This window comes from Oncorhynchus masou, chromosome 10, assembly GCF_036934945.1.
Source record: "Oncorhynchus masou masou isolate Uvic2021 chromosome 10, UVic_Omas_1.1, whole genome shotgun sequence".
Classification (NCBI taxonomy): Eukaryota; Metazoa; Chordata; class Actinopteri; order Salmoniformes; family Salmonidae; genus Oncorhynchus; species Oncorhynchus masou.
Genome location: NC_088221.1, coordinates 3,702,933 through 3,715,452, shown reverse-complemented (window position 1 = coordinate 3,715,452; position 12,520 = coordinate 3,702,933). Strand labels below are relative to the sequence as shown.

The following is a 12,520-nucleotide window of genomic DNA, read 5'->3' as shown; positions in this document are numbered from 1 at the left end:
TAGTTTCAAACTCAAGGTGTCATATCATAGCCGACACCCCATTCTTTCTACAGACATATTTGATTTGAGTTTTTGAAAACGTAGTCACATAAAAACTAAGGGAGCCTTTTGTCATTCTGTTTCCAAACTTGCCTCTGCACTGTTTTTCAAGTAGACACATCTTAGTGAAATATTCAGCAATTGTGAAGTAGACTTATGCATATAGGTGTATGGTTTGTTAGTTTCAATCAATGGTTTTAGCTTGGCATACATTTTAAAGGGAATAGGTGAGTTTAGGCCTCTCTGTTACTGTGGATTTACCCCTTTAAGGTTAAGATTAGTGTACTTAGTTTTTAATTTTTTTTATTTCACCTTTATTTAACCAGGTAGGCTAGTTGAGAACAAGTTCTCATTTGCAACTGCGACCTGGCCAAGATAAAGCATAGCAGTGTGAATAGACGACACAGAGTTCCACATGGAGTAAACAATAAACAAGTCAATAACACAGTAGACAAAAAAGAGAGTCTATATACATTGTGTGCAAAAGGCATGAGGAGGTAGGCAAATAATTACAATTTTGCAGATTAATACTGGAGTGATAAATGATCAGATGGTCATGTACAGGTAGAGATATTGGTGTGCAAAAGCAGAAAAGCAGAAAAGTAAATAAATAAAAACAGTATGGGGATGAGGTAGGTAAAATTGGGTGGGCTATTTACCGATAGACTATATCTGCAGCGATCGGGTTAGCTGCTCAGATAGCAGATGTTTGAAGTTGGTGAGGGAGATAAAAGTCTCCAACTTCAGCGATTTTTGCAATTCGTTCCAGTCACAGGCAGCAGATAACTGGAACGAAAGGCGGCCAAATGAGGTGTTGGCTTTAGGGATGATCAGTGAGATACACCTGCTGGAGCGCGTGCTACGGGTGGGTGTTGCCATCGTGACCAGTGAACTGAGATAAGGCGGAGCTTTACCTAGCATGGACTTGTAGATGACCTGGAACCAGTGGGTCTGGCGACGAATATGTAGCGAGGGCCAGCCGACTAGAGCATACAGGTCGCAGTGGTGGGTGGTATAAGGTGCTTTAGTGACAAAACGGATAGCACTGTGATAAACTGCATCCAGTTTGCTGAGTAGAGTGTTGGAAGCCATTTTGTAGATGATGTCGCCGAAGTCGAGGATCGGTAGGATAGTCAGTTTTACTAGGGTAAGTTTGGCGGCGTGAGTGAAGGAGGCTTTGTTGCGGAATAGAAAGCCGACTCTAGATTTGATTTTCGATTGGAGATTTGATATGAGTCTGGAAGGAGAGTTTACAGTCTAGCCAGACACCTAGGTACTTATAGATGTCCACATATTCAAGGTCGGAACCATCCAGGGTGGTGATACTAGTCAGGCGTGCGGGTGCAGGCAGCGAACGGTTGAAAAGCATGCATTTGGTTTTACTAGCGTTTTAAGAGCAGTTGGAGGCCACGGAAGGAGTGTTGTATGGCATTGAAGCTCGTTTGGAGGTTAGATAGCACAGTGTCCAAGGATGGGCCGGAAGTATATAGAATGGTGTCGTCTGCGTAGAGGTGGTTCAGGGAATCGCCCGCAGCAAGAGCAACATCATTGATATATACAGAGAAAAGAGTCGGCCCGAGAATTGAACCCTGTGGCACCACCATAGAGACTGCCAGAGGACCGGACAGCATGCCCTCCGATTTGACACACTGAACTCTGTCTGCAAAGTAGTTGGTGAACCAGGCAAGGCAGTCACCTACCCTCACACTTATTTTTCTTTCTATAGTTACAATAGCAATGTACAGGCCTATTTCTGAGTGCACTCCTCAAGTGTGAAACAAACTCTTAGAAAGTAGGCCTAAGTTTGTTGAAGCTAATAGATACTCACAGCTACAATTAATGTGCTCGGTGATTGCATCCTGCTCATGAGAGAAAATGTCCCTCTATTGAAATGGGAGGCTAATTGTAGTCTCTGGCAACTTTACTCCTACATTATAGCACTTACACCCTGTAATTTAGTTTTCACTCTTCTTCAAATCTGTACCAACATAATATGCTAAGTGTAGCAATTACATTGCAAATTGCTTCTGACAGCATCATGCGTTTAGAGGACACATTTATTTTGGGGGCCGTGAGGTGAAAGAGACAGTGGGCTTAGGCATTATACTGTCTTCTCTATGTCTAATGTAATTTCCCCATGCCTTGACCATTTTCGAAACGTGGACATTGACGTTAAAGTATTTTGTTAAGTGCAATTGGAGAAAGATGTTGTTTCCCTCTCGCTAGTGGAATTATAGTGTACTTATTGTCACTGATAATGGCCCATGGACTAGGTTAATTATATTGTGCTTATGTGATGTGCAGAGGAGTCTTGGCAGAGTCGTGAACAAATGGATGGAATAATTAGGATTTTACTTTCATCTCTGTCCAACTGAAAAGCAGTTTGCTTATGTCAGAGCAGCTCACAGATCACTGCACCTGTACATAGCCCACCTGTAAACAGCCCATCTATCTACCTACCTCATCCCCATACTGTATTTATTTATTTATTTTGCACCCCAGTATCTCTACTTGCACATTCATCTTCTGCCGATCTACCATTCCAGTGTTTAATTGCTATATTGTATATACTTCGCCACCATGGCCTATTTATTGCCTTAACTCCCTTATCTTACCTCATTTGCACTCACTGAAAATATACTTTTTGTTTTATGTTGTTCTACTGTATTACTGACTATGTTTTGTTTATTCCATGTGTAACTCTGTGTTGTTGTATGTGTCGAATTGCTATGCTTTATCTTGACCAGGTCGCAGTTGCGAATGAGAACTTGTTGTCAACTTACCTGGTTAAATAAAGGGGAAATAAAATAAGTAAATAAAAAAATATGTTCAGGGTAACTGTTCATTTCATCCAGGTGCCTAGTAAGGATGACAATGAGCTGACATTAATTAATAGGGAATTGCTAGGTCTAACACTTATTGAAATGAACATTGATTATGTTTTCTTTGATACTTGGTCTATGTGCACATAGTCCTGACTTGTGGACTGTTGAATGATGTCTCTCTCTTCCAGTAATTTGACTGCTGTAGTATTCTCTCTATCTTACAACAGGTAACCCTATAGCATCACGCTCCCCTTGTCTATCTCTGGCTGGTCTCTCTGCCCCCCTCTGACCTGGGGATGAATGCACCAATGAGGAGCCAGCTCACAGTGAGTCACATGACCCCTCACCACTGTCCCACTCCCATCCTATCCCACAACACCTCTCTCCACTGAGTGTGTTGTTTGCATATATGCCTCTGTCAGATGTTGGTGGGCGTTTTCTTGTCTCTCTTTGATCGTACTGTAGATGTTGGTATTGTACATGTACATTGTATACCATATATGCCATGAGGTTGACTAACTGTTATGTGTTATTTACAGGGTATGCCTGATCGCATGTTATGTGCAGTGCTGGAGCAATTTCAGCTTTACTTTTCCCTTTGGTATGTGTGCTTTGTCTCCATTGAGGGCGTCATATCCCCCTGTATGTGTACTTCTGTTTCAATTCAATCGGCCCTTGCATACCACACACACACAGACTCTCACATACATCCCTCTCTCAGTCACTGTGCTGTAGCTTGTAAGCCTTAACCTGTAGCCTAGTCGCCTTTTGATGTTTATTACACATGGGGAAGATTGCGTATGATCTTTACGTCTCGGTAAGTAAGTTACTGAAGCTGTTGCTCCAATGTGAATACATTTGTTCTGTGTTCACATGTGTGCTCTGCTGTCTATCACGATGGACATTCAACAACACAACATTGTTGTGTGGTATGAAAGCATACACCTGTTGCCTATTATGTTATGAATAGAATCTGGGCAGGAACTCCAAATCTGGGCAGACTTTTTTTGTGTTTTGATATCGGAAAGACTGCCGAGTTGGCACAAAATTTTCAAGACCATTCCACTCTATGAACATTCCATGTCTACAAAGAGGATAAAATCCACATAGAGTTTTAAATGCTAGAACTTGACTGAATAGAATTCTATGGATTGAACTCTTCAATATTTATGATACAATTGAAACAATTCTCAGGATGTTCAGACTTGGATGCAGCCAGATAACTCTGCCACTCTGAGACTTTGCTCTGGTCACTTACTTCCTGTGTGTGTGTATCAGATCCACTCTCTGTATAGTACAGCCAGCCCCAGCATGCTGAAGAGGAAGCAGAGCTCGAGAGTTGAGGCCCAGCCCATGACTGACTTTGGGCCCGACGAAACCCTCGCCGACAGCGCCGACATCTTCTGGATCAACAAACCAGTGAGTGGGTGACTATTTCAGTCACATGGGACTGGGCCATATTTGAAATGGAAAATTGGCACATTTCGACACCAATTCAATTCACTACAAATAAAGTGAAGGTACACTATGGGAACACTCAGACAATTTAGGCTGTATTTTACATCTGTTTGGTTTGTTTCAATATCCAATTAAAATGTAAACTACGTTCAAGTTTGTTTTTTTACCAATGGACTAGTCCCAAAACTGCAAACTCCCAAGTTGAATCAAGCGCAACTCAAGTAGTAACTGACGTACAACATGTATTTGACCCAAGTACGATGGGATTCTCACCTTTCCTTGTCTGTCCCCTTCCTCCTCCTCCCCAGTGGGTGCACTCTCTGCTGCGAGCCTGTGCCATCATCAGCGTCATCAGCGTGTGTATGAACACACCCAAGACGTTCGAGCACTACCCCCCGCTGCAGTACGTGACCTTTACCCTGGACACGCTGCTCATGTTCCTCTACACCGCTGAGATGATCGCCAAGATGCACATCAGAGGAATCATCAAGGTGATAATAAAAAAAATCCATTTTCTGCACAAAATATAAAACAAACGATGTACATTTTATGCCCAAGCTTACAAATCTAACTTTACATAGCTATGTAAAGTAAAATTTGTAAGCTTGGGCATAAAATGTACATCGTTTGTTTACACTCACATCCCGTATACTGTATGAAAATGGCAGATTTGGTGACTGAGAAGCGCATAAATTGTAACGCACTGGCTGTACAGTAACATGCTATACATTACGTCAGAGCTCATTATTGTGAACCGTATTGTGAAGAAAATCCCCCACGAGTCACCTTTATGCACTCATTACTCTATTCCTTGTGCACCAGAACGAATAACTGTTTCTCTAACGTGCTCTATGAAAGCCTAACACTGGAAGATGATATTTTATAAATTAGCTAGTGTTGTTGGCAATATATTAAGCGTTTAAATGATAACCATCTGACCCACATTGCGATTTGTAATGAAACATTTTTGAATCGTGTAATGGTGGGGATGCAGGGCAGCGTTCCAAACTAAAAACTACAAGTGTACTTGCTTCAGTTCCTCCAAAGCCACAGCCAGGAGAGCTCCAACAAGTACCTAATAGTACCTTTTTTAGCTCAAGAGCACCACCAGAGTCAAATGATCTGTCGTGTGATTTAATACTGTGGGAAAGTGCACTAGCACTGCTGTAAACAAAGGCCATTTCGGATCCACTCTGGTAGTCGATTGTAGCGTAGATGCAAAACTGCTACACAGTTTACAGAACTCCATTGAAATTGGGGGAAGAGTGGATCCGAAATCCGTTGTGGTAGAGGGGTGTGACGCCTCACTTTCCCATCATATGCCCTCTATTTAGATAATAGTGTCCTTGGGGGTTCTCTAACTTTTGAGTGATGGCTTCTGCTTAGCCACTAAGTATTTGATCTGCTGATTATATGGATGTGTTTGACAACCATCAATCAGAATGAATGTTGTGCCAAGAAATAAGTGCCAGTTTGCAGTTCTTTAAATGATGACCCTTTGACATTACTCAAATGTTTGTGTCCAACAATACCCCATTAATATGGATCTGTATTAGTATTCACATTCTTTCAGATACTATGGCTGTGGTTGAGTTTGCCTGGTTCAATGGAACCAATGGGTAGTCCCAATAGTGCAAACCCTGCCCACCGACCTAGCACTCCATACAGGATGCATCAAATGTTCATAATATTTGAAAGAAATCAAAATGCTATTTGAACCCAGGTCTGATAGGGTCAGAAAGATCCAGGGAAATAGATGGTGTGCTACAGAAGCACCCGGATACAATACATCTGGTAGATGAAAGGCCTAAATTACTGTGGTGGGAAGTGTAGACAGCTTAATTGGCAAATCAAGGATAACAAGCACACTGACAGGAAGTCATCAGACGGACACCGAAACACTGTTTACTCCAAAGCGGAATACAGCCGAGTCATTTGGGTAATGCTTCTGTCAGTGTGGACAGGTCAATACCGCCTCTTAACATTTGCCATCCGGTGTTAAAAGGGATGAGGGATAATTATTTTGTATTGTGTGTGAGCGTGTCTGTCTGTCACTGAGTCCTCATCAAAGTAAAAATAGATTGTTGTCCATATCAATAGCAACATGTCAAGTTGACCATCAAGATGATGGATGATTTTGATGATTGTGTGAATCAATACCAAGCGAGTGAAAGCCCAACGTTTCCATTATAAAGTCCCTTTATTCTTTTCCAAAATATGGTATGATGTTTCACACAGTTTTACTCATTTAGACGGTCTATTTAGTATTCTGTCACAGATTCTATGAGCTATTGCTCATTGTCCCTTTCCCCCCTTCCCAAAAATAAAACTCCACATAGTATTATTCAACCTGCTAGTGTGGTTTTGATGTCTCACATAGTTGGAATCTTGTGCTTGCAACACTACGCTTGTGAATTGGATATTAAAAGTCCAATGCAGCTCTTTTTCTTTCAATATCAAATGATTTCCAGGTTACAATTAAGTACCTTACTGTGATGGTTTCAAACACCATCAAGTTTTCTGATTTACACAACGGTAGTAGGCCTGTTCACCGGCGACAATGAGACAACCTACAGTGATCTAGCAGGACAACAACCTCTCCCTCAACGTCAGTAAGACCCAGGAGCTGATCGTGGACTGCAGGAAATGGGGGGGGGGGGGATGCAGTCGAGCAGGTCAATGGCTTCAAGTTCCTCTGTGTCCAAATCACTAAGGACTTAAAATTGTCCACACACACGCAACAGTCAGGAAGAGAGCGTGACAGCGGCTCTTCCCCCTCAGGAGGTTGAAAGTATTTGTTATGGGCCCTCAAATTCTCTAAAGGTTCTCTAGCTGCACCATTGAGAGCATCTTGACTGGCTACATCACTGCTTGGTATGGCAACTACACTGCCCTCGATTAAATGGCGCTGCAGAGGGTGGCACGGACAGCCCAGAGTATCACTTGGGCTGAGCTTCTTGCCATCCAGGACCTCGATCAGGCGGTGTGAAAGGAAGGTCCAGAAAGTGGTATCGGAGAATCAAGTCCGACACCAACTGGATCCTGAAAAGCTTCTATCCCTAAGCCATAAGAGTGCTAAATAGCTAACAAAATCTGCATTGACCCTTCTATTTTATTTATTTATTTAGGCACTGTCTATGCACACTCACACACTCTCTCTATGCACATTCTACGCACGCACACAAACACACACACACACTTAATTTGCTCACACACGCATAACACGCACATACATTTATACTGACTACACACACACAATCACATACTATTATTATTGCTGCTACTCTGTTTATTATATCGAACCCTACCACTTGAGTGGCTGCTGCCAAACACACTGACTCAACTCCAGCCACTTTAATAATGAGAATTGATGGAAATTGATGTAAAATATATCACTAGCGACTTTAAACAATGCTACTGACTATAATGTTTACATACCCTACGTTACTCATCTCATATGTATATACTGTACTCTATATCATCTACTGCATCTTTATGTAATACATGTATCACTAGCCACTTTAAACCATGTCACTTTGTTTACATACCCTACATTACTCATCTCATATGTATATACTGTACTCGATACCATCTACTGCATCTTGCCTATGCCGTTCTGTACCATCACTCATTCATATATCTTTATGTACATATTCTTTATCCCTTTATACTTGTGTGTATAAGGTAGTAGTTTTGGAATTGTTAGGTTAGATTACTTGTTGGTTATTAGTGGATTGTCAGAACTAGAAGCACAAGCATTTCGCTACACTCGCATTAACATCTGCTAACCATGTGTATGTGACCAATACATTTGATTTGATTTGACTTCCCTGCACATTGTAAATATGGTATTGGCACTGATGCTGTATATGTGACTTACCTTCTGGATTCTGTCTTATGTAGCAAAATGTGAAAATGTGTTTTTTACAATTTCTCTGGGAAACTAATAATAACCTCTGCTAGGGAGCCAGCCAGCTAATGTTAGCTCCAGCTAATCTTAAGACATATAGCTAGCTAGCTAAATAATTAAAACTTATTCAGGATTGGTGGTTCCCCTGTTCCCCTGTGGACAGGTTGAGCTAATGTAGGCTAATGTGATTAGCATGAGGGTGTAAGTAGCAAGGACATTTTCCAGGACATAGACTTAACTAACTTTTGTGAATCATCACAGCACAGCTGAAAAATATACCGCAAATAGAAAACCAATATGGATGGTGTTAAGATTGATGGGAGTGGTTGAATGGAGCTGAAGGGTGGGATCAATAACAAGATACCCCGTATGTTTTACATTGGTTATGTAAAATGTGTATAGGTTCAGAAATGTTGTGAAATAGCACAGATACAAATATATGGCAAATAGAACTGGATGGACATCAGAAATATAGGAAGGCCAGGGCTAAAAACAAACAGAATATAACTATTGTAAAATAGTCCGTAAAATGTAAATAGAATGTATAGTGTAGAGTAGTGCCTAAGTGTTATTGTTTATTTACTTTTCCAATTAGGGGAGGAGTGTTAGGGTTAGGGAATAATAAAGAGAAATATCCTTTAAAAAGATATGTGTATATATACACTACCGTTCAAAAGTTGGGTTTCACTTAGAAATGTTCTTGATTTTGAAAGAAAAGCAAAATAAATGTTTCCATCAAAATAACATCAAACTGATCAGAATTACAGTGTAGACATTGTTAATCAATTTGATGTCATTTTAAGGGACAAACAATATGCTTTTCTTTCAAAAACAATGCGTAACTCAAGGTGTTGTTTGGTTCTGAACAAACCAGGTTTATTCACCCACTAGGTCATACAGCTGCAAAGACGAAGTATGATTACACAAGCACATATATTTCTAGTCAGGAACTTGCCTGATGCTAGAACGATCGTGGGCGTGGAGCTGTATGCATGTGAGATAGAACTGTAGTCGGAGAGTCGTTGGGGTGAGCCCCTCTGGCCTGCCTTATCAGGAACTGTAACTAGACTGTTGTCATTTTCCCCTCTCCTTAGGGACCTTGACATTCAACTGTCACGTGTGCTCCCTCTCCGGCCTTTAAGTCACCAGGCTGCTCATTATGGCGCACACCTGTCACCAGTGTTACGTGCATAATGACACTCACCTGGACTCCATCACCTCCTTGATTACCTGCCCTTTATATGTCACTCCCTTTGGTTTCTTCCCCAGTTGTTATTGTTGCTGTTTCATGTCTGTGCGCTGTTCGTGTTTCTTGTTTTGTTCATTAATTAATTAAATGTATTCACTTCCTGAACTTGCTTCCCGACTCTCAGCGTACATTGTTACATCAACAATAACATGTTTGAACAGAATATTAACTTTCTGCACTTCCCCTTGTCTCACTCAGTAACTTTCCATACACACAGTTCCTTTCCACCATTCATTGACCCCAACATACCCTTATACATGTAAAGTAATCAATAAGTTTTAGCATGGTAACACAAATAAGTATATTTCAAGCTAGAATCCAACAGTCCCTCCTTTTTGAATAGTAACTCCCATACTGATGAACATTATAGAAACTTTGAAATGAATTATTTTAGACTGTTGGAAAAGCATTCCAGGTGAAGCTGGTTGAGAGAATGCCAAGAGTGTGCAAAGGTGTCAAGGCAAATGGTGGCTACTTTGAAGAATCTAAAATATACAGTACCAGTCAAAAGTTTGGACACCTACTCGTTCAAGGGTTTTTCTGTATTTTTTATATTTTCTATAATGTAGAATAATAGTGAAGACGTCAGTAGTATGAAATAACAGATATGGAATCATGTAGTAAAAGTGTTAAACAAATGAAAATATATTTGCTTTGGTGACAGCTTTGCACACTCTTGGCTTTCTCTCAACCAGCTTCATGAGGTAGTCACCTGGAATGCATTTAAATTAACAAGTGTGCCATGTTAAAAGTTTATTTAATGCGTTTGAATCAATCAGTTGTGTTGTAACAAGGTATGGGTGGTATACAGAAGATAGCCCTATTTGTTAAATGACCAAGTCCATATTATGGCAAGAACAGCTCAAATAAGCAAAGAGAAATGACAGTCCGCCATTACTTTAAGAAACATTTCAAGAACTTTGAAAATTTCTTAAAGTGCAGGCACAAAAACATCAAGATCTATGATCAAACTGGCTCTCATGAGGACCGTCACAGGAAAGGAAGACTCAGAGATACCTATGTTGCAGAGGATAAGTTCATTAGAGTTAACTGCACCTCAGATTGCAGCCCAAATAAAGGCTCCTCAGAGTTCAAGTAACAGACAAATCTCAACGTCAGCTGTTCAGAGGAGACTGTGTGAATCAGGCCTTCATGGTCGAACACCTCCAGGCTGTTTAAGGACTATTTGACCAAGAAGGAGGGTGATGGAGTGATGCTTCAGATGACCTGGCCTCTACAATCACCCAACCTCAACCCAAATGAGATGGTTTGGGATGAGTTGGACCACAGAGTGAAGGTATGCCAGCAGCATACCACCCTGCATCCCACTGCTGACTTGCTTTTGAAGCTTTTGAAGCTTAACAGGTTGGTCCTGTTCGGTTCCTGGATGGGAGACCAGATGGGAGACCAGATGCTGCTGGAAGTGGTGTTGGAGGGCCAGTATGAGTCAGCCTTTCCTCTGATCTAAAAAATAATATCCCAATTCCCCTGGGCAGTGATTGGGGACATTGCGTAGGGTGCTGTCTTTTGAATCGGACGATAAACAGGTGTCCTGATTCTCTGTGGTCACTAAAGATCCCATGGCACTTATCGTAAGAGTAGGTTCAAGTAACATCTCAACATCAACTGTTTTTTTACCTTTATTTTACTAGGCAGGTCAGTTAAGAACAAATTCTTATTTTAAATGATGGCCTAGGAACAGTGGGTTAACTGCCTGTTCAGGGGCAGAATGATAGATTTTGTACCTTGTCAGCTCGGGGATTTGAACTTGCAACCTTTCGGTTACTAGTCCAATGCTCTAACCACTAGTCTACACTGCCGCCCCTGAGGAGACTGCTTGAATCAGGCCTTCATGGTCGAATTGCTGCAAGGAAACCACTACTAAACGACACCAATTAGATGAAGAGACTTGCTTGGACCAAGAAACACGAGCAATGGACTTTAGTCCGATGGAAATGTGTCCTTTGGTCTGATGTGTCCAAATTTGAGATTTTTGTTTCCAACCGCCTTGTCTTTGTGAGACGCAGAGTAGGTGAACGGATGATCTCTGCATGTGTATTTCCCATCGTGAAGCATGGAGGAGGAGGTGTGATGGTGCTTTGCTGGTGACAGTCTGATTTATTTAGATTTCAAGGCACACTTAACCATCATGGCTACCACATCATTCTGCAGCGATATGCCATCCCATCTGGTTTGGGCGTAGTGGGACTGTCATTTGTTTTTCAACAGGACAGGTACTTTCACACCTCCAGGCTGTGTAAGGGCTGTTTGACCAAGAAGGAGCGTGATGGAGTGCTGCATCAGATGTCCTGACCTCCACAATTACCCGACCTCAACCCAATTGAGATGGTTTGAGATGAGTTGGACCACAGAGTGAAGGAAAAGCAGCCAACTCCAAGACTGTTGTAAAAGCATTCCAGGTGAAGCTGGTTGAGAGAATGCCAAGAGTGTGCAAAGCTGTCATCAAGGCAGGGTGGCTACTTTGAAGAAGAATCTTGTTTCACTCTTTTTTTGGTTACTACATGATTCTCTGTGTTATTTCCTAGTTTTGATGTCTTCACTATTATTCTACATGTAGAAAATAGTAAAAATAACCCATAAATGAGTAGGTGTGTCCAAACTTTTAACTGGTACTTTATATTTATAACCTCCTACTAGGCGGGGTCAGCTCCTGAGTAGGTGTGTCCAAACTTTTAACTGGTACTTTATATTTATAACCTCCTACTAGGCGGGGTCAGCTCCTTATACTAGACAGCCAATACATCTCTGTTGCTATTCAGGAACGTAATCAGTTCCTCTCACTGCTGTTGTCATGGTCCTGCCTGATGCTAGGTCCTTTTGGGCACGGAGGTGTATGGGTGTGTGAGAGGACTGTAGTCGGAGGGTCGTTTGAGTGGTCCCCTCAGTCTATATGACTCTACCTCTACACTTATTCATGCAACTTTACTGACACAGCCTTCACTAGAGCACTGACGAATGCAGTGTCTCTCTGCCTATGAGTGAGTCACTTTTCAACCTCATATTCAAACCAGTATCTAC

The 12,520-nt window shown here is 41.5% G+C and overlaps 1 protein-coding gene across 1 annotated transcript in view; it reads left to right on the top strand.

Annotated features, from left to right (window-relative positions):
• Nucleotides 1–12,520, top strand: part of nalcn (sodium leak channel, non-selective) — a 271,182-nt gene that overhangs the window by 12,954 nt on the left and 245,708 nt on the right. The window contains exons 2-5 of the mRNA XM_064975662.1: nt 3,092–3,190; nt 3,404–3,465; nt 4,143–4,283; nt 4,631–4,813. Of these exons, the coding sequence (XP_064831734.1) occupies nt 3,424–3,465; nt 4,143–4,283; nt 4,631–4,813 (366 nt within the window). The 5' untranslated portion in view covers nt 3,092–3,190; nt 3,404–3,423. The remainder of the gene's footprint in view (nt 1–3,091; nt 3,191–3,403; nt 3,466–4,142; nt 4,284–4,630; nt 4,814–12,520) is intronic.